Source organism: Argopecten irradians, chromosome 4, assembly GCF_041381155.1.
Source record: "Argopecten irradians isolate NY chromosome 4, Ai_NY, whole genome shotgun sequence".
NCBI lineage: Eukaryota > Metazoa > Mollusca > Bivalvia > Pectinida > Pectinidae > Argopecten > Argopecten irradians.
In genome coordinates, this window is record NC_091137.1 from 13,299,473 (window position 1) to 13,323,455 (window position 23,983).

Genomic DNA, 23,983 nt, shown 5'->3' on the forward strand with positions numbered 1-23,983 from the left:
ATTTAATTGTCTTTTTTTCGCTTGGCCATTACCCCTAGTCCTGTTCATTGTAAAAGTCGTTGGAGTGGGAGATGGAATAATGAATAAGTCTGTACATTACATGACTACACGTCATGTGCTGTATGTAGCATTTCACAAATATTTCAGGTAGAACGGATGTACGACCCTTTATACACATGATTTACAGACACTTCTCACAGGAAAGTGGTGATGGGTTAATTAATATAGTCCTCTTAATTACACTTTTAAAGAGAGGTTGTTTGTTGGTCCTAAAAGGTCCATAGGGTTTATAAATGAGGGGTCTGTTTGAGGGGGGAAGCTAATGACAGATAAATCATCATGGACGTCCTTCTCTTGAAATTCGAAAACTAAAAGTAATTGAATTCTCTGTATTATCTTCGGAAGCACTCGACAGATAATTACAATTTTTGGGCACTGCCATCACATTGGCCCTAAACCCAGGACCCCATGGGGTCAAATCTTATTTGAAAGAAATAACGGTTTCTAGAGGGAGAACTAAACATTAATTCGGAATGACAGTTTTTTTCGTTTTGGGTATCTTATACGGGTACACAGACTTGGGGAATGATGGTTTTCTTGTTTGATCACATTTTACTTACAAAGAGTGATGTGTAATCCCGTCCAAAGAAAGGGAAAGTGACCGGGAGAGATATTTTGTCTGATCCTCCGTCGTCATCCCTGTTGTTAGCTGTATCGTTGTTAGTCTCTCCAAACGGATAGAAGTCAGAGAGGGGAACGTTGGCGGACACTGGGTAGGAGGTTAAAGCTAATGTTACTAACAGGAATCCAATTCTATAGCAATGACATAGTAACACATTTGAACACATTATATATCCCCAACAGCATTGATTGATAGTTGTCAGTTTCACATCCTGTCCTGTAGGTTTCTGAGCACATTGCTGAATATAATTCAAACCAAAACCTCCATGAATTCACACAAAGATCAGAGATATTCACAATTAGACGGGATCACCATTCTGGTCATTTTCTCACAATGTAATTATAAAACTTGGCACGTGAATCAGCTGACTAGGACCGCGACAACGACACATATCTGCCACCATATCGACCCTCCGTGAGGCTAATGTATATGTGTGTATACACGCGGTGTGGCTTTCCTTCACACAATCTGGGTCACTTAGTATAGCTGAGTAAATGGGTGTGTCCCTTTATACAGGCCGACTGACAGCTGGATAGCCATACTGAATACACTTGTCAGCCCAAGTAAACTCTTCTCTTTCCGTTTAAAATAAATCTGGTCATCCCCAGACGCCAGAAGACTCGGTATTCGGCCTCTTCCTGGTCCAGCCCAAGCCAAACAGACTGGAGCGAACAGTACGCCGTGCTTTATTAATAGAACATCGGAAAAAATCCTATGTTAGATCGTGACGTCACGGAGGGAATTTCCTCTGTCGTGTTTAACACATGCACCGGCGTTCTGCAACATGTCGAACTGACGTAACCACGGTAACAACATACAATCGAAAGGTTAAAGATATCTGACATACACGGGTAATATTATTGTATACATCTAGATAACACATCCCACTGTGCATAGTACTGCCAGCTAAACGAATGCATATATCGTATACTATAAATCACTGCGGGCGCTACCGGTGAACGTCGTACGATCGGACTTCGGAGATTTCGTAATTAAATGGCGGATTCAGTCTGTATCGTAAACGTTTCGATGTATATAGCCAATTTAGTTTCCGTAAAATATTGGGTACATTTATAAGCAGAAGATTTTGCAGCCATAACGTTCAGCATCTAATTTCACATTGACAACTTTGAACCGTCAGAACCATATCTAAATTGACAACTTTGAACCGTCAGAACCATATCTAAATTGTAATATAAAAATGTTAATAATTTTCTATTATGCATGCACACCAATTTTAATGAAATAATTTTCAAAAAAGGTAAATCGACATATTTCAACTCAATACATAATTTAAGTAACAATCAAGATGACAATAAAGTGAAAAATGGGTGTCAAAGGGAAACTTGGAAAGAAAGGTTTGTTGTGTTTTCAAGACATTGCTTGGCGGGATTAATTTATGTAAGATTTAATTGAAATCAAAACCTAATGGTAATCATATTCAAAGATTAGCTAAGATTAGCAACATGTATCGATACTATCATTCTGTAGGTGGGGTCAGTGACAATCTGATTCAAATACAGATCCTTATAATCACTCCATCTTATAAAGTATCTGACAACATTTATTAAAGGGTCACGCTCTGGTAGATCTGACAACATTCCATTAGGGGTCACGCTCTGGTGACCTTTATATTACACGTACTTAAAATTATACATGCATATATATATACATATATATATACAGTTAGTTTTGTTTCTTTGTATACGGAAATAATTCTGACAGTTCTTTCAAACTATTTCGTCACCTACAATTCACTGATTCTGCAACCAGCAATTTGACTGATCAATTCGAAAGGTCAGCAGAACAATATATTTATCGATATTGACCAATTTAAAGACATTTTTGAAAACTGACATGTTAGTGTATGAGGGGAAGCTACTCCTATTACATAAACCATTCGGAGACCGTCCTAAGAGAGATAACTCTTCTTTGATGATTTCCAAAGAACGTCCACTTCATCAGTTATGAATTTGGGTTTCAATAAACTGATGGTTCTTTTAGGATAAAAAAGTATACTTACTCTAGAAACGTAAACCGTTATTAAAATTACGCTTTTTTTCTGATATATATTTCATGTTCAAATGAACTTTACAAATTAATCTAAGCTGTTCAAAATATATCACGCATCAAAATATTGAAAAAAAATTGACATTTACAACAAAATAGTAACATTTGTTGCCCTGTGAACATCCATATACACCGCAATGTGATGCTGACGATACCGTACTCGATAAACAATAGGTCCATGTATTTAAACAGATTTCTTTGTAAGAACATTGGAGACTACTCAAACACAATATACTTTGGCATTAAATACTGATGATGTAAATACGAACTCACGACCTAAAACGTACAATAATTTCTAAAGACTAAATAAGTTATTTTCGAACCTGCAATATCATGCTTTTGATCACTAACAGGGAATATTTTAAAACATGAAAAACTGTTTAAGGTTACAAAAACATGTAAATCAACATCAATATTTCAGTGAATATTAATCAATATACATTATATGGTTTTATCTTGATGAAGTTATACGGTCATTATACTCCGCGTTCGATATTATCATCGTTAACAGCCTACATAAGTGAATTGGTAAACTTCGTTTAAAGGGCCAATATCCGTATCTTTCTTATTTTTTTCATGATTTAGAAGAATGTTGATAAAAAATCCTGTTGAAAGTCATGCAGAGATAGGACTGAATCGAAGTCAAGATGAGCGATTATGATTCGGAATATTTTGATAAAAATCAAATAAATATTAAACGTCGCTAGGTGGGTCCCACTTAGTCAAACAAGTCGAAGTTAGCCGACATTGTAACGTCGTTGCCGAGAACGTCATGTGACTACCGTAACTACGTAACGTCTGTCCGAACTCTTCCGAAAACGGGTCATGAACTTTCCGACTTCCGTTCGGCAATAATCGTAACTTCTATGGCGACCAGTTTAAAATGAAGGCATGTTTACATGCATCCACTTTCAACAACTGCTGTACCAAAGTTATTAAAAAACATTATAAATATTCTTTAGTATATCTTAATTTTAACTACATCTACAAATACTAACAATATCGGAGTCGAATTTAACTTATATTTTTGTTGATAGTTACGTATAGTGTGGCTTGAACATTTTCACTTAAGATTTAAAAATATATTGCTATTAATTTAATCTTAAGTAAATAGTCATATTTTTTTACATATTTCGTTTACACCAATCTATATATGAGTTAAATTAAAAGGCTGCATGCAGGTCTAATAATGTTAAAGAAAACAATAAGACATATCCAAACCGGAGTTATAACCTGTTCAACGTTCGTGTGCTATACGTCAATCTTCAATATGATCTGAAGCTTTTACGTACGGTACGGTGTTTATGATTTTGTTAAGTGATTGTCGTATTCGTTTTATAACAATATTCAACTGAAAAACAGGTGATTATAAAATAAAACAAATATTCCATGGGTTACTGTGCTCTAGTTCATAATATTTACCCCTCGGTGGTGGTAATCAACAAATATTATATTGCACGAGACCGAACAAGAGCACAGTAACCCATGAAATATTTGTATAGTAGAATACAACTAGCCAGCTAGCCAGGTCAATTGGTCATTTTTAGTATGAACATGGTAAGCCAACAATCTGACTGATAGAATAATTTCACAACATATTACATTACTGATAGTACATAACAAAGTACCAAACACGTAGACATCGCCCTACACTGACTTGAATGTAATAACGGTCTGTTTGTGTTAGGTTTCCACTTTACATAATCAAGGATAACCCAAACCATTGTAACAAACTATAATATAGAAGTGATTAAAAAGGTTTTTTCCAAAAAAGAAAAAATGAAGGAGGGAGTTGAGTAAAAAGAATTGCTTACCATTTAAACGTTAAATCGTATTGAAGTGGCGATCAAATCTTCTGTCTTCATTCCAAATGACTGTGTCCTCTCTGTCCCTCAACACCGAATCGTTTTGGTTGTTATGTGAAGGTGAAGTATTTGTTGAGTCCCAAGACCTATTGAAACACTTGCTTTCTTCTATCTTCGTTAATAGCTCTCTATACAATGGGAATGGGACGACTGGTAGTTTGGTCAGCCGATCGACTGTATTTCTTAGTGTCTTCGACAGCATGCTTCAGTGAGTGACGTATCTGTATAAAGAGACAATGGTTCACGCTATTATCAGTGGACACAGCACATATATACGCAGTCTCCCGAAACACTCATTTTTTGTCACAATGTTTTATTTCATCGGGGTATGAAAGAAATTTAGTCTGCAAAACTTTATAAACTAAAATACATGTATGTTTACACGTACGATTTCATTGATTTTCCAAGGGATTATTTTTTTAAATCAATACGCAACGTCAACGCTAACGCGCCCCATATTGAAAATATTCTTAGAGGAATTGCTCCATAAAAGTGTGTTTAACTTATAAGCGAAATCAAATCCTTATATTACACCCACACGACTTTTTATTTATATTCGATGCAACAAAATCGTCATTTGAAAGTGACGTAATAATTCAATAAAAGTCGGTCAAAAGTGGGAGGAGCTTACTCAATTAAACAGCGAATGATGAATCTTCACGTAAGGTAGAATTATGCCGAAGTTGTCAAAACACCAATGTTCAAGTAGCTCAATGTGTTTGAGATCGTCATCTGACTTGACGATATTACATCCTTGGGAGCCATGTGATTATATAATCTACGGTAGATTAATCAATAGATTGAACAACTTCACTTGTGTTCGATAGATAAAATGTATTTGTGGTGACGCGTAACCGTCAACACGTGGATTAATAGCGGTGCTTGTTTTGATAATACATATGATTAAATTCTCAAAAAAGCAAAGACAAGATGATATTTTTATAACTGACCTCTGTCAGAGGGTCTCACGCCCGTCCAACCCAAAGACGCGATTGTAGGATGAACACAAACACAGAGGTAATGTTTGCATTTGACATCCATCATTTTTAACTAAATTGAAAGCACTGCACGTCGCCCCGGTCGGGATATTTTTTCCCGTTCTTTATACAATTATTAATTTTAAAAAATGTATTATATATAAATATATTACATATATATATTGTTTACATTTTTCCAAAATTCTATGAAAAACAACAATATACACGTAATGTTACGTCAAAATGTAAACAAGGTCATGTGTGCGGATTTTTTTAGTCCCTTTACGTTGCATAGAAGATTTTCATACGCAGGTTCAAAGTTCAATGTTACCATGCAGTTATGGTAAACAAACTCGGCTAGTATTTGCGTATAGTGAACACGCCTAGCAAGTGTAAATATAGAGGTATGGAAAAACGAATCAGCCAAAAAGATCCGTTATCGTGACCATTGACGTTGCGTATTGATTTTGAAAGGAAAAATAATCCCATGAAAAACAGATAGAATCATACATTAAATTGGTTTTTTTTATTTTATCATATTGTCAAAAAATAATTTCAAGCATTGATATCGGTATCATTTAATTTCATTGGGCTATGAAAAAAATTGTTTGCTTGCTACATGGATTTACACCGTTTGAAAACAAAATATTTTTCATAACCAGATGCAATTTAAATGATAATGATATCAATGCTTAAGCACTATTGCAATGATTATGTTATTTATGCATGCTGTAAATGTTTGTTATGAAAAAAAGGCGTGTTATCCTTCGATGATAAACATATAGGTTATTTCAAAATAGGAAGTTTAGCAAAAAAATAAACAAAACGAAACCTGTATTCATAAATCTCTAAATTGTATGTGCAGTAATTTACATACTCACAAATCAAGAAGAGCTCTTGATATGTTATTCACCAATAAAAGTTCCCAATATTTTGAGAATGACAATGCTTATAATGCACTATGCAGTGAAATGAGCACGTGAGGCAAAGTTGTGGTCTACATTTCACAAATTTACAATGTTATTAGCAATTGTAAAGTGGTTTATACAGGAATGTTTCCTTCGTAGTACCTATATAAGGCATACAACAAAGATTTTACAGTGCATAGATTTAGTGTTGTAACTAATGTTTGTAGTCATCCATGTTTTTCTGTCCCTTGGAATTATTTTCACAGCTTAATTCATTAAACCTCACGGTTTAATAGATTACTGAAAAAAGTATGATACTTCAAAATTGTCGCCCAGTTATGTTATTTAAAACTCTAAAAGCGAAGACACATTTTAGATTATAGACACATTTTTGCAATTAACGTGAAGTTTTAGACTCTTTATGTGAGTTGATTGTACAATTATAAAGATAGTCAACTTCCTTATATGAACGTGCTCGTTTCAGAAATAAAACCACCGATTGATTTCCACGTTCGGCTGAAATGTAGCTGTTGGATTTTCTCACTTAGTGCCAGTGGTACACGAACTACTCTCATTTGTTACCTATAACGCTTATCCAAATAGCCTTGTCCCGATACTGTTAACCTACATTTGATATTACTTGGTGGTACTGATCTATCGGTGGTTTGCCGATAACAACACGAAACAAAAACCTAATGTACTAAAGAGGTAATGGAGTGAATGACTGTTTAACATTTAACATTCTTTTACTGTAATTGCCTAAGATGATATCTTAGCAGTTGTCCTCTTAATGCAATGTCTTTCCTCACCAGAGAGCATTTCGCAATCAAATGGTTTTTACACAACTAATTATACTGGGCAATTGAGTGTTGAAAAATTCCCAATTGCCACGCATTAATTCATTGGAAAATGCCTAAGAGGAAGACAAAATAAAATATGTTGATTTAAAGTACACGTATTTTTAAAAACTATTTTAAAAGACAGTTTTGGCTCGACAAAAGGTTACACATCCGAACATTTAAAGATGCTTCACTGCTGACAGATGGTATTTTTCCTCTATCAAAAATAGGAGAATACGAATGAGTATAAGTTACCAACTTTACACCATTAATACTATTGAAAAGTTTGAGCTTCTATTTTTACTTCTAGATACAAATATTAAAAATAATTAATTGTGTCTTGGTCACGAAAAAATCCATGACACTATGTCCTATATTGATGGAAGTACTGATTGAGCATACGCCAAAAGCAAAATAAATTATCATTTGTGTTAATTAGACATATATATACACCAATTACTGTTTAAAGGATGAGTATCGTGTACACTCTGTCGGTGGTGGAGCATCTTTAATGTATAAAATGTAATAAGAATACACAAAAAAATATTTCGTACTCACTTGTCATATTAAAATCAATATATAATAAAAAATTAATTTGTAGATCTGAATCATGATTCTTTGTCTATAGATGTGTAGATCTGAATTATTTAGGTACGGTTTTATTATCATGCGTACTAATTCTGGTTTAAAGTAAAACCTAAGTTTGGTTATAGTGGTTATGTAAGGCCTACATTCCTTTTTAATGGGATTATGTGTGTATCAGGAAAATCATACTGTGGAATGTAAAAATCATACTGTGGAATGTAAAATAAGAAAACTCTGAAAAATCAAATGAGCACTCAAAATCAGTATTTCCATTGCGTTTTTAAAATGTATTTATGGAATCTATATTAGTTCTAATTAAATTATAGTTTTTTTATTGTTGTTTTATTCGGTTACGTTATTATGTAACTAGTTAGCAGCCTTCAGACCGAGCAACCGGTTAACCGTTGACAACCCTATTATTTAAGATATCCATAATTTGATTTTATTAATTTTTAGGAATATTGAAGTATTAAGTAATTCTCAAGGGAGTTCTATATTGCCCTTCCAATGATATATACTAGCTGATATGTCATTCTGTCACCAAATGGTGCTGTTTCTTTAACCACCAGAACTCAATTACAATCTAAAAGGCACCCTATATACTGGGTAGTGACGCATACTATAGACGTAGGCATGATACTTGAAAATTAATTAACAATATTTGGTTTATAATAGTTATCTTCATTAACAAATGACTTATTTGGACATTTTCATATAAATATAAATGTGATTTTTATTAATAATTATTTATACATTGTAGTAGCTATGCGTAATGGAAACTCTCTACACTACCTAGGGTGTTTCCACTGATGAATCATATGGTTCAAAGTAATAAAGAACTGAAATGAACTGATCTTTGTTTATATAAGTTAACACAGTCTTGGCTTCTTTATAAGCTTTTTCTCCAACATGGCTGGGAATCTGAGATTTGTAGTTTTGGTTGTACTAGGCGTTCGAAATATTCATATAAGTAGTTTTTTATTTACGTGTTTTTGGTGTTTTCTAAATGCAAACGTTGAAGGCCTGTAAGAGAGTCGGAACAGATGACTTCTTTGTCAATGCGGTGTTCTTCGATGTGGTCTGGTGCCATTGAAGAGCACTATCTTCCGAAGAAAAAATAAAAAAATAAATGTATCACCTGGAAGTCGAACAGACGAATCAGTACCAACTTTCTTGCCATCTTTTGTCCCGTCACTGCATATCTGAACGTGATCAAGGAAATGCCTTATGCACTTCGTAAAGAAAAATTTATTTGTTTCAGGTAATACACCGGATGTTGCCCTCTTATATCAGGGGTTTAAATGAGCCATAACGGTACATCCGATACGGTGAGTTCGGTTATAATGTATAGATTTATATTTAGTTCTTGTAGAACGTTTGTTAATCTGATGCCAAAAGTTTATATAAGCTCTTATTTTTTGTGAATATATTTATATATAGTGGGTCTAATGTAAGATTGAAAACAGGGCTTTTCGGGTTATACTTTAGTTGTGCACTATACTGTAAGGCTAGTTTCTACCGTCTATCATCTGAATACGGCTCATTAGCTTTACCACAGAACCTTTTTACTCTCCTGAGTCCAGAAAGGGAATGCTAGAGCTGAAACATCATGATCACCATTGCTTGTTTGTTTGATTACTTTAACGTCCCATTAACAGCTATGGTCTTGTAAGCACGGCCTCCCATGAATGTAGTGTGTAGCGTGTGTGAAGTGCGAGTTGCGTGTTTTGGAAGACAGCTGTATGTTCGCGTTGTGTCGTCATGTATAGTGGAACTTTTGCCATTTTTATAGTGCTATATCTCTGACGCATGCCGCCAAAGACACCAAGCAACACGCCACACCCGGTCACATTATACTGACAACAGGCGAAACAGTCCTTCTCCTTGTATGCTGAACGCTAATCAGGACAAGAAACTACTACTTTTATAGACTTTGGTGTGTCTCGGCCAGGGGAAAGAACCCAAAGCTTACCTCACAAAAGGCCAAAAGTGAGGTGGTGAAGAAATAAGATCCTAAATTCAGTCGCCTTCAACAATCATGCAATAGGGGGAGTAGGTACAATTTTAACGCCCTACCTGCAGGACAAATCAACATTGCAATTGAAACAGTGCAAATTAACAGTGCCCGGCTCATCGTAACCTTCACGGTCGTCTATTGACCGATCATCTTCCGTCTACATTTGTTTTATGATGACCGTACTTCTGGCAGTTATGGCACCTCAACGGATTAGGTATTATTGGCGTTATATCTTTGGTATACTATAATAAAGATCCGAGGCAGTGTTTGCTTCGAAAATGTATCAATAAATGTATTAGTAGGGATCACGTTTCAACGACGTTTGGTCATAATCCTTCTCACCTCATTGACAGGAACGTCTGTCCTCGTGAAAGTGGGCTAATATGTCTACATCTGTGTCATTGTTTAAGACTGGGCACCTGAGTACCCCCCAGTGTTGAGTTGTTTAAGGCGGGACACCTGAGAACCCCCCGGTTTTGAGTTGTTTAAGGCTAGGCATCTAATTACCTTCCAATGTTGAGTGTGTTTCACACTAACACCGAGGTCGAACAACCGGTCGATCGTTCTATGGAGGTTCGCTGCCAATGTTGACGGAAAACCTCTCTAAGGAAATCGCCCGAACCCAGATAGGCTGGGCAATGGAACATAAAAAGGTCCGCCTGAATCTTAAGGTTTGGTTTAGAATAAAACAAATGGCCGCCATTATTGCGAATAAAGTTGGACATAGAAGCACGTTTGAGGTGTCTATTGTCACTAATTTGAGGATGACAAATCGGTTGGTGTTACTTTTGAAATAGTTCAATCTAATTATAATATATGTTTGTTGTTCGAACGGGCACTCACACAGATGTATGCATCCCTTTTGAATCTCTGCAATTTAACTTTATCTTCAAAACTTTATCTTTCTATGGTTTTGGTCCTTCCTTTATAAATTGGATTAAAAGTTTTTATAATGGGTTTTTATGTTGCGTGGCAAATAATGTACATTGTTCCGAATTTATTTTTGTGGTTCGTTATCCGTAAATATTGACTTTCAATTTGTCAGTGACTCAAATGATATCACGTGATCAAAAAATTTGATATTATAAAATTCAATGTTGTGAAATCTTATTTAAATCCTCGTGTTCAATATTAACAAATCTTGTTTGTTTCCTAATGCTTAATTTTAAAGAACATATCTCATAGTTAATGCTGTATTCAGTAACAATTGTATTCTACGTCTCTCGAATATAAACTATCATTATATAATTCTGTAATCAAAGATTGAGGTAGTTCCCAAGACAGTGAGAAAACATGCTATACGGGTCTTTACATGGAATCTGAGAAGATTGAAGTTTCTATCAAGTGTGACTATTGTTTTGGTTTTGATTGTCGATATAAACTTTGATGACATTGATAAACACAAAGATTTGTTATCCAGACCGCGATATCTTGTTTCATTTCACGAACAAAATGATGAAACCTAATAATAATAGCAAACAGCAAATGAAATTGACAACAATATTACACCATTGCTATTTGATGTCGGTACTAATCGTGTTTCTTCTCCACTTACTTTAAATATTGGATATGCGTTCCACTATTATTGGACGAGTGAAATCTATAAAAAGAAAAACAAATTGCCTGATAGTTTACACGACTGCCAAAATGTATCATAGTATTTTGTTCATTTACAATGCTTCAGTAGTTTTTGTCAGAAAATCTCACGGCATTCAAGCATTCGAATCAGGATATATGGTTGCTAACCATTACCATGAACTTACTAGATTTAGGCGCGACTAAAGTTTAGCGTAAACTTGAATTTGAACATGTTTTGCATTAATTACCTACAACATTTTAATATCAACAACGTCAGTCAATGAATCATACAAGCAAAACTTATAAATCCAAAATCGCTAAAATGTATGTTTGGCCGTTTTTGGTGTCAATTTTTTTTTCAAAAATGTCATTTGGTTTCTGAATTGTTTGATTTGACGTATTTAGATAGTTTTCTTATTTCGCAACTTCTGTTGTCATGGTTTCCACTCGAAAAATGCATAAATTATAAAAATGTGAAAATTTTGACCATGTCTGCAAAGTTTTTGTTTCAATAAGCAAAGAGTGCATCCTTGAACAAACTCTATATATCTCCTAAAGTATGTTTTTGAAGTACACGATATCCTCAGTAAATATTAAGTTTGTTCAAGGATGCACTCAATAGTTTCATAGACAAATACTTATAATTTATGCATATTTTGGATTGGTTGCAATTACAACTACAGCTACAAAATACGAAAACAGTCATTATAGTTGAATCAGGGATGTTCTAAATATTTCAAATATAATAAATCAATAACTAAATAACAGTTTTGAAAATTTGATGGATTTTGGGGCCAAATAGGCCTAAACTTTACATAGTGTTTTGATTCCCACTAAAATATGCACGTTTACTGGATACTGTGTGTGGGAATGGTTTCCTTATATCTTATTGATAATTGTGAATTGTCTAATCGACATGGAAGAAAAAAATGTTTTCTTGGCTGTATTTTTGACTATTCATATTAATATCTAATGGCATCGAAACGTGTATTATGATCTTTTAATTTTATTGATCTTCAAGTATATACCAATTGGGCTATCAGTTTTATTTAACTAGCATTTCATGTCGATCACAGAATACAAAATGCTGTAAACTAGATTTCAATTGTTACGTTTTGATATGGTATAGTATAAGTTAGCTTTCGCTGTTTTGTCACGAAGACACACAGCCATATGTACCTGCTAAGCGCTCAGCATAGAGGGTCAGGTGTGCTTCGGTGAGATAGCACTATAAAAAGGACAAGACTTCTATCATTACATGAAGTCAAAACACGAATATACTACACACACGTACTTCACACTAGGAACACATTTCATACAGGGGAGGCCGTCCGTTGTTACTAGGAATGTACTACACAAACGTACATCATACACGCAACACATTTCATACAGGGGAGGCCGTTCGTTGTTACTTGGAATATACTACACACACGTACTTCACACACCCAACACATTTCATACAGGGGAGGCCGTCCGTTGTTACTTGGAATATACTACACACACGTACTTCACACACCCAACACATTTCATACAGGGGAGGCCGTCCGTTGTTACTTGGAATATACTACACACACGTACTTCACACACCCAACACATTTCATACAGGGGAGGCCGTCCGTTGTTACTAGGAATATACTACACACACGTACTTCACACACCCAACACATTTCATACAGGGGAGGCCGTCCGTTGTTACTAGGAATATACTACACACACGTACTTCACACACCCAACACATTTCATACAGGGGAGGCCGTCCGTTGTTACTAGTAATATACTACACACACGTACTTCACACACGGAACACATTTCATACAGGGGAGGCCGTCTGTTGTTACTAGAAATATACTACACACACGTACTTCATACACGGAACACATTTCATACAGGGGAGGTCGTCTGTTGTTACTAGGAATATACTACACACAAGTACTTCACACTCGGAACACATTTCATACAGGGGAGGCCGTCTGTTGTTACTAGGAATATACTACACACACGTACATCATACACGGAACACATTTCATACAGGGGAGGCCGTCCGTTGTTACTAGGAATATACTACACACACGTACATCATACACGGAACACATTTCATACAGGGGAGGTCGTCTGTTGTTACTAGAAATATACTACACACACGTACTTCATACACGCAACACATTTCATACAGGGGAGGCCGTCTGTTGTTACTAGGAATGTACTACACAAACGTACATCATACACGGAACACATTTCATACAGGGGAGGCCGTCCGTTGTTACTAGGAATGTACTACACAAACAAACATCATACACGCAACACATTTCATACAGGGGAGGTCGTCTGTTGTTACTAGGAATATACTACACACAAGTACTTCACACACGGAACACATTTCATACAGGGGAGGCCGTCCGTTGTTACTAGGAATGTACTACACAAACAAACATCATACACGCAACACATTTCATACAGGGGAGGTCGTCTGTTGTTACTAGGAATATACTACACACAAGTACTTCACACACGGAACACATTTCATACAGGGGAGGTCGTCTGTTGTTACTAGGAATATACTACACACAAGTACTTCACACACGGAGCACATTTCATACAGGGGAGGCCGTCTGTTGTTACTAGGAATGTACTACACAAACGTACATCATACACGCAACACATTTCATACAGGGGAGACCGTCCGTTGTTACTAGGAATATACTACACACACGTACTTCACACTCGGAATACATTTCATACAGGGGAGGCCGTCCGTTGTTACTAGGAATATACTACACACACGTACTTCACACTCGGAATACATTTCATACGGGGGAGGCCGTCCGTTGTTACTAGGAAGTTAGTCTAACCAACTAACGTGAATCATATCATCAGGAATTACCTAATGGAATTAATGTTTCACTTGAAATACAATGATATACAAGATAAGGAACCATATTCTTGTTTGCTTACACTTTAACACTAGAAACACTCCTTAAAATGGTTATATTTACTGAGATTTAACACAACCCATTTAAATCTTCTGATAACGTCAAACAATGAGATCTACGAATATTAAGGGGTTTCGTCTGCTCTGGCAATAGAGATACCTCCAGATCAAAATACACATTAGCATCCAATTATAATTGCCATCTTAACCATCAATGGAGTTATCATTCTACTGCTCTTATTACCATAAACACTTATGAAAATGAAATGCCAGTGATCTCATGTTGAGATATTGATTAATTTGAATTTTAGTCATTTATTTCTATATACTGTTCTATTTATCTGCCACCCAGATTGCATTCATATGCCAAATAATTGCAAATCTAGCAATCTTTTTAGTGTTTACTATTCAAATGAGAAATTAAAGAAACGTTAAAAAAGTTACGCGTACAAAAATGTACGCTTATAGCATATGGCTCAATTCTATATTTCTAGAAACATGTACAAAGTGACTCTACTGAACCAAAATTATCGGTTAAGCCATAAAATGACGAAAGGACCTTTAACAAAATTGTTCAGTCAACCCTAAACTGGTGACGTGGCTACGAACATCGTCTGTGTTAGTTTCCTGTCCAATAATGTTTCACATTCAGCTTCTTATCTAATCAAGAAATCAATTTACTCGTTTGTGCTGACTAGCTGTAACCTGGGTAATACTAACGTCCGGAGGGACTTGTTGCTTCTAGCCAAATTAACTACCACATTTTAAGGTGAATTAGTGTTTTTGTCAGATCTAACAGGGCTTTGATTGCAGGATCGAATTTACAGCATTTCAAAGTTTGTTTTGACAAACCTAGCTTTACAACAAGATGCAGGAACTTTCATTAAGAAGTTAAATGTCTATATGTAGGAATATCGGAATTCGAAGTCTCTATAGATCCCATCTTTTATTAGGACGGGGTTTTAACTAAGACTCTACATCTCATACCATTTACCAATTATGGCAAGTTCGATTTAACATAGTTTTACACATTATATAAAAAGATATTAATCATAAAATTATAAAAAAAATATTCTACTAGGGTAATACCCAAGTCATTTTATATTTCATTCCTAGAAGTAATTGTATAAACTTACATTTCATGTTTTTCGTTGTGACACCTAATGTGTGACAATAGAATACTACTAAATATCTCAAAGTTTGTCAACGTCTAAATGTCTGGTATCATCACGATAAAAATTATATATAGTATTGACAAAGTGTATTGTGTCAGAAAGCAATAGAATACTACTAAATATCTCAAAGTTTGTCAACGTCTAAATGTCTGGTATCATCACGATAAAAATTATATAGTATTGACAAAGTGTATTCATTCAAATTAGCCGATGTACCATGCTTGGGTGGGCGAAAATATGGTCAAAGCAGCGTTCATACTATGACGTGTAATTTACAGAACAGACTTTTCAGGACATAGCATGGCTGTATCACTTAAAACATCTCATCACACTGAAAATGCAGACATATTATTATTGGAATTCGAAGGCATATTGTGTTCGTTTATAACACTGATCTTTTGACTGAATACATACAAGACAACATTTAACTGATTGCGTATTGCGTCTTTGGTATTCGATTATACATGTTACATGTTTGTCGAACTGATACAATATTGTTAGTCAAAGATATTTATATGTTTTAGCGATAAATATAACCGTTCTAGGCAACGAATGAGAATAATATTAAATCATTGACAGATATATGTGCTCTATCAAGCATTGCTATATAAAGGTTTGGTATCAGAGACATTAAAAAGACCTCCAAGTACACCACATGCGATACCTTCTAGTTTTAACTAAAGTTGATTATCCTATGCTGCTGTGTTATGAGTTTATTGAAAACCAAACCAAACAAAAACCAACATTGTTTTCGTTCAATTAACGAAGAGTCAAAGACATTTAGATGCCGTTTAAACTAACAGTGCATTCGTCACGAGCAATTTACGGAATGAAGCTGTCTTCAGATTAATCTAATTTCTATGTCTTGGCGTTGAAATAGCACAATCTTTAACAATCATTACACAAAAAGCTCAAAAATAAAAATAAATGAAGCAGTGAAATGTCGATTTCAGTTTTCAAGTTAAACAATATAACCGTATGTAATTGATCGGTTCCGCGCATGCCTGATCATTCCTCACGCGAGATAATTGTCTCCGAAGTTTATCAGTTTCCGAGGTTATTACAGACGGTGTAATTATATAGTCCTCAGTCCTATATATCTATATTACCAGCCTAAAGTTGATGTTATAACCTAATAATACACCTAAACCTTAGTTGATTGTGTTTATTCCTTATTTAGAAGATTAAACAACTAATGGAATTCTTTCTCATCCACAAGTATCGATCTATTATACAGTTGTTGATATCTGGAGAGAGTAACGCCAAGGCGGACTGGTAACGTCTCACACACATTAGACAAATGTGTTGTACTACCTGACCAATCGAGCAGGATGAGTATGTCCTATGTATATCATTACCGGAAATAAAAAAGGGTTTTTTTTTATACAAGGACAGCAAATTAGTTTTGATATCATAAGAACCTACTAAAGACAATATAGAACAGTTGGCTGTTCTAATTTGTTTCCTAATTTCAGACTTTGAAAACATTTTACAATGATATCAATTTTCAGATACCTAGAAATAGCTTACACTCATAAACATAAGATACAGATACTTTAGATTTGATAACTGCTGCGACAGTTCGACGCTCAAGAAGGTTTTATAAAAGCAAAGCACCAAGATGACTGCAAGGATACTATTTTATATTCCTATATACATATACATTCTGTAAGTTGAATGTGAATAAAATTAATCTTTTAAACAACGTCTGCAATGCTTTAAACCGCGAGGGTTTTATCCCTATTAACCCAATTTTGTAGTTTAAGAAGATATTCTATGTGTCAGTCTTGGTGGATCTTGAGGTGCTTCACAGAGCGTGTAAAAGGTTTCATTTGTCTTATGTTTTACATTGTATGTATCAGACAAATTCGCATTCCATGTTATAATGGATTTATGATAAACTTGATTAAATTTACATTTCGAAACATTCCCCAAACCACAAGAGTGGTAATGCTTGTGGTAGGTGTCTGGCAATATGGGAGATATGTAATGCTGTAACAATACTCTCATAAAAGATTGTTTGGTCAAATAATTTGCCAACCATTGAAAGGTAATATGCCAATGGTTGGATCGCCAGATTGCCAAATAATAGAAACGATTTAAAGGAAACTCCAGTGTCCTTCACATTATATAGCTCAAGGAACATGTGTATGATGTTTGACACGACGTTCACTGAGGTCCAGAGGTCCACTCACACTATTTCGGAAGACATTGACATGCTATACTTTGTGTGGGAATAGAAACAACTAACGAGTTGTTGGTATGTACTCACTGCTGAATTCAACATGCCTATACAGAGTCGGTTGTAAAACAGAGGAAAGGTCATGTGTATTTGTAGTTTTTTAGACCATTAAAGGTCATTGTTTATATAAATTAGACAAGTGAAGTCTTACAATGGTACCATGTCACGTGCTGCAATGCCTTTCGGTGACTCTCAGCACAAGCAACAATTTGCTTACAAAAGTATCGAAAGATACGCTGCTGCTGGCTCAATAAATTTAAACTTACATATCAATGAAGGCAATGACATTATCATGTATCCCGTTTATACCGTCATAATTGTAGACAAACTGATATTGCTCGAATATGAAATGTCCGTTTTGCATTAAATTGATGATGTTACTTTAATAAAATTAGCTGAAATTACAAGTGCGCAAGATCATGTGCCGCACAAGATCATATTCCTTTCCTCTAGTAGAATCTTATTACTCTTCATCGCGAAAGTCAATCGCCCCAAGAAAGAAGATAGGCATGAAACGTGAAATAAAGTCGTCGCGAAAATAAGTTGGTTTACAGTTCCTATTATAGATATTAGATCCAGATAATGGATTCCTAGGGGTCTCCATTAGGGTCAATATACAGGACAATGGTGAACATACATGAGAGGGGGGGGGGGGGGTCCTAAAGCTAAACCCCATTCTGCAATCGTCACCGATCACATGTCTGATAATGATAGAGCTTGAAATGTTACAAACAAAAACTCTTTTGGTGACGTTTGAAAGCCTTTTTTGAACCTATCATTACTTCCCCGAAGAAAATGTCTTATCACGTCTTGTATCTACATGTAGTTAATATATCTAGGAAGCTTTCCTTAACTATATATAGGAATATGATCACCATTGATATAAAACAGTTGTCCTATCAATATATTTATACAAATTATAAATAGTGTCAAAAATCATAAGATACAATAATGGATAATCATTGAAAAGAAACTTTTATTACTTTTGTCAATTTAGGTCTAATTAAAAAGTGAGAACAGTTCGGTTTCATTTCCAAATTGGATTCTAATCGAAATTTGAAAAGGAAAACATTGAAACATATCAATTATATAAATCATATCGTTATAACTTTGAAAAGCCTCAACACTTATAACAAAACAGAAATTACTTTAAAATCGATAAAAACTTATGGGAAATCTCGATTACGAATTCGATAATACATTATAAGATGAAAACATGGACGGTAAAAGTCTTATAGTCAAAATTGTTCATTTTAAATGACAAGATCATGTGCCGTGTTTACTTCCGGTACCATCATGGGGAAAGGTCAATGTTTTTTGTTCATTTTTTGGTAAACCGAATAAATAACATTGACTTTTGTAAGATACTAAAAAACAAATGTTTGGTCCTTGCTGTCACTATGATATAGCAATTAATAAATATGTAAGTGATTCCAAATTATTATTTAGACAAACGAGGGGGAACAAGAATATTGTTTCAAATGTTCTCGGGACACATACACAATCTTCCAAAAAATGATGTTCCAAAATTTTACATCAATATATTGCAATCGTGGTTGAAACTCATGGAAAGTAATATACCCCTCGTTGATTATAATTATCGAGATATTTGTAGAGAGGTCATTTGGGGAAACAAATCCATCAAAATGAATGGAAGTTCCATTATCCACAATACATGGATTGAGCCTGACCTAATCTTCATTAATGATATAATTGGTAAAAACGGAATAGATGAATTGAAAATATTATCGACAATTAAAAGAAACAAGAAATTGGATAAGTGGGGTAATTCAGGTAAAGAAAGTTATTTCAGAAGAATGGAAAGATAAGCTGAAGGGAGATAACGCACGTACGACTGTACAAACATGTTCTGATCTTCTGGTATTTGATAAAGGTGTTGGTGTTAAATTGCAAAATGTGAATAATAAATTTCTTTTTTCTACTTTCATTAGAAAAAAGAAATCTCTTTCGTACTGTAGAGGTATGTGGGAAGGTATTTTTTTCAACTAGAAAATACTGGTTCGATTTTTCATGGATCATTTGAATTTATCAATAATAACATCATAGAGAATGATGAAAAATATACAAATAGAAACTATTTACTAATATCCTTCCAAATGGAATTTTGCTTAAAAGATGGAAATATTATTGAGGATGATACATGTTTGTAAAATTAAGGATGATTATAAACACTATTTTATTGAATGTCAATGTGTAGATGCTTTGTGGAATTCAATCCATATATTTTTAGAAAAATATCACTACAATGTACAATTAAAGATGCTCCACCGCCGACAGAGTATAAATGATGTACATCATTTGAACAATAATTGGTGTTTAATCGTGTATATATATATATGTCTAATTAACACAAAAATAATATAAATAATTTATTTTGCCTTTGGTGCTCGCGCAATCAATACTTCATTCCATATAGGATACAGTGCCCCGTAATTTATTCGGGATGCAATTAATTATTTTTTATATTTCTAACTTGAAGTAAAATTAGAAGCTCAAACTTTTCAATGGAGGTAATGGTGTAAAGTAAGTAACTTTTGTAACTGAAAAGAAATACTAAATTGTCTGCTCCTATTTTTAATAGTGAAAAAATACTATTTGTCAGCGGTGGAGCATCTTTAAGGAAAATGATGTTCATTGTTATAGGTTATAAGATTACTGATCAGAATTACAGCGAATTTAATTTGTTCTTTTGTCCTTAATTGGCTTTTATACAACATATACAGAGTTGACAATCTATTTTCCCCATATTCATCTCTCGATATTTCTGTTAACAGAGAGAGTTGACAACTTTGAAGTAATTCTATTTAAAAAGAATTAAAACATTTCCATATTATAAAAAGGCATATCGCGCTCGATAGTTTTAAAAATTACTGTTCGAGTTAAGTTCGTACAACGATAGTTGTACAGAGATGAGGGTTGCAAATTATTAGCAGTATGAAACTAGATATGGTGGTAAAAATGAGTACTTGAGGACGAGATGGAGTGAGATCGCAAACGATAAGGTTGGTAAAAGTAAAAGACAGTTGAGACGAGATGGTTGTAAAAGTGATTAAAGAGAATAAATGGTGTAAAATGAAAACATTGTGGCAGTGAGATGATGAGACGAGCATAAAAAGAATCGGCAGTTGAGACGAGATGGTGGTAAAAGTGAGATAGCAGTTGAGACGAGATGGTGAGTAAAGTGAGAGGCTGTTGAGACGAGATGGTGGTAAAAGTGAGATAGCGGTTGAGACGAGATGAGGGTAGAAGTGAGATAGCAGTTGAGACGAGATGGTGGTAAAAGTGAGATAGCAGTTGAGACGAGATGGTGGTAAAAGTGAGATAGCAGTTGAGACGAGATGATGGTGGTAAAATGGGGGTAAAGTGAGATAGCAGTTGAGAAGTGAGATGAACGTGGTAAAAGTGAGATAGCAGTTGAGACGAGATGGTGGTAAAAGTGAGATAGCAGTTGAGACGAGATGGTGGTAAAAGTGAGATAGCAGTTGAGACGAGATGGTGGTAAAAGTGAGATAGCGGTTGAGACGAGATGGTGGTAAAAGTGAGATAGCGGTTGAGACGAGATGGTGGTAAAAGTGAGAGGTAGAAGTTGAGTTGAGACGAGATGGTGGTAAAAGTGAGATAGCAGTTGAGACGAGATGGTGGTAAAAGTGAGATAGCAGTTGAGACGAGATGGTGGTAAAAGTGAGATAGCAGTTGAGACGAGATGGGGTAAAGTGAGATAGCTGTTGAGACGAGATGGTGGTAAAAGTGAGATAGCAGTTGAGACGAGATGGTGTGTAAAATGGAAAGTGAGTAGCGGTTGAGACGAGATGGTGGTAAAAGTGAGATAGCTGTTGAGACGAGATGGTGGTAAAAGTGAGATAGCGGTTGAGACGAGATGGTGGTAAAAGTGAGATAGCAGTTTGAGACGTAAGAGTGAGGTTGAGAAAGTGAGAAGTGAGAGGCAGTTGAGACGAGATGGTGGTAAAAGTGAGATAGCGGTTGAGACGAGATGGTGGTAGAAGTGAGATAGCAGCTGTTGAGACGAGATGGTGGTAAAAGTGAGATAGCGGTTGAGACGAGATGATGGTGAGTAGCGTTGAACGAGAAGTGAGATAGCAGTTGAGACGAGATGGTGGTAAAAGTGAGATAGCAGTTGAGACGAGATGGTGGTAAAAGTGAGATAGCAGTTGAGACGAGATGGTGGTAAAAGTGAGATAGCAGTTGAGACGAGATGGTGGTAAAAGTGAGATAGCGGTTGAGACGAGATGGTGGTAAAAGTGAGATAGTGAGGGGTAAAGTGAGATAGCGGTTGAGACGAGATGGTGGTAAAAGTGAGATAGCGGTTGAGACGAGATGGTGGTAAAAGTGAGATAGCAGTTGAGACGAGATGGTGGTAAAAGTGAGATAGCTGTTGAGACGAGATGGTGGTAAAAGTGAGAGAGCAGTTGAGACGAGATGGTGGTAAAAGTGAGATAGCAGTTGAGACGAGATGGTGGTAAAAGTGAGATAGCAGTTGAGACGAGATGAGTGGTAAAAGTGAGATAGCAGTTGAGACGAGATGGTGGTAAAAGTGAGATAGCAGTTGAGACGAGATGAGTGGTAAAAGTGAGAGATAGATGGGCTTTTGAGACGAGATGGTGGTAAAAGTGAGATAGCGGTTGAGACGAGATGAGGGTATAGTGGAGGCTGTTGAGACGAGATGGTGGTAAAGTGAGATAGCAGTTGAGACGAGATGGTGGTAAAAGTGAGATAGCGGTTGAGACGAGATGGTGGTAAAAGTGAGATAGCAGTTGAGACGAGATGGTGGTAAAAGTGAGATAGCAGTTGAGACGAGATGGTGGTAAAAGTGAGATAGCGGTTGAGACGAGATGGTGGTAAAAGTGAGATATAGCAGTTGAGACGAGCGTTGAGACGGTGGTGGTAAAAGTGAGATAGCAGTTGAGACGAGATGGTGGGTAAAAGTGAGATAGATAGCAGTTGAGACGAGATGGTTGTAAAGGAATAGCGTGGATGGTGGTAAAAGTGAGATAGCGGTTGAGACGAGATGGTGGTAAAAGTAGATAGCGGTTGAGACGAGTGAGGGTAGAATGTGAGGTGTTGAGACGAGATGGTGGTAAAAGTGAGATAGCAGTTGAGACGAGATGGTGGTAAAAGTGAGAGCGTTGAGACGAGATGGTGGTAAAAGTGAGATAGCGGTTGAGACGAGATGGTGGGTGTTGAGACGAGATGGTAAAAGTGAGATAGCAGTTGAGACGAGATGGTGGTAAAAGTGAGATAGCAGTTGAGACGAGATGGTGGTAAAAGTGAGATAGCAGTTGAGACGAGATGGTGGTAAAAGTGAGATAGCGGTTGAGACGAGGTGAGGGTAGAAGTGAGATGGCTGTTGAGACGAGATGGTGGTAGAGGTGAGATGATAGCAGTTTGAGACGAGATGGTGGTAAAAGTGAGATAGCTTTGAGACGAGATGGTGGTAAAAGTGAGATAGCGGTTGAGACGAGTGGGGTAAAGTGAGATAGCGTTGAGACGAGATGGTGGTAAAAGTGAGATAGCAGTTGAGACGAGATGGTGGTAAAAGTGAGATAGCAGTTGAGACGAGATGGTGGTAAAAGTGAGATAGCAGTTGAGACGAGATGGTGGTAAAAGTGAGATAGCGGTTGAGACGAGGTGAGGGTAGAAGTAGAGGCTGTTGAGACGAGATGGTGGTAGAGGTGAGATGGCAGTTGAGACGAGATGGTGGTAAAAGTGAGATATCGGTTGAGACGAGATGGTGGTAAAAGTGAGATAGCAGTTGAGACGAGATGGTGGTAAAAGTGAGATAGCAGTTGAGACGAGATGGTGGTAAAAGTGAGATAGCAGTTGAGACGAGATGGTGGTAAAAGTGAGATAGCGTTGAGACGAGTGTTGAGCGAGTGTGACAATGGGGTAAAAGTGAGATAGCAGTTTGAGACGAGATGGTGGTAAAAGTGAGATAGCGTTGAGACGAGATGGTGGTAAAAGTGTGATAGCTGTTGAGACGAGATGGTGGTAAAAGTGAGATAGCAGTTGAGACGAGATGGTGGTAAAAGTGAGATAGCGGTTGAGACGAGATGGTGGTAAAAGTGAGATAGCGGTTG

At 35.9% G+C, this 23,983-nt stretch overlaps 1 protein-coding gene across 1 annotated transcript in view; it reads right to left on the minus strand.

The window, feature by feature from the left end:
* Window positions 1-1,389, minus strand: part of LOC138320660 (sushi domain-containing protein 2-like) — a 34,703-nt gene extending 33,314 nt beyond the window's left edge. The window contains exon 1 of the mRNA XM_069263804.1: window positions 621-1,389. Coding sequence (XP_069119905.1) covers window positions 621-848 — 228 coding nt within the window. The 5' untranslated portion in view covers window positions 849-1,389. The remainder of the gene's footprint in view (window positions 1-620) is intronic.
* Between the last annotated feature and the right edge of the window lie 22,594 nt (window positions 1,390-23,983).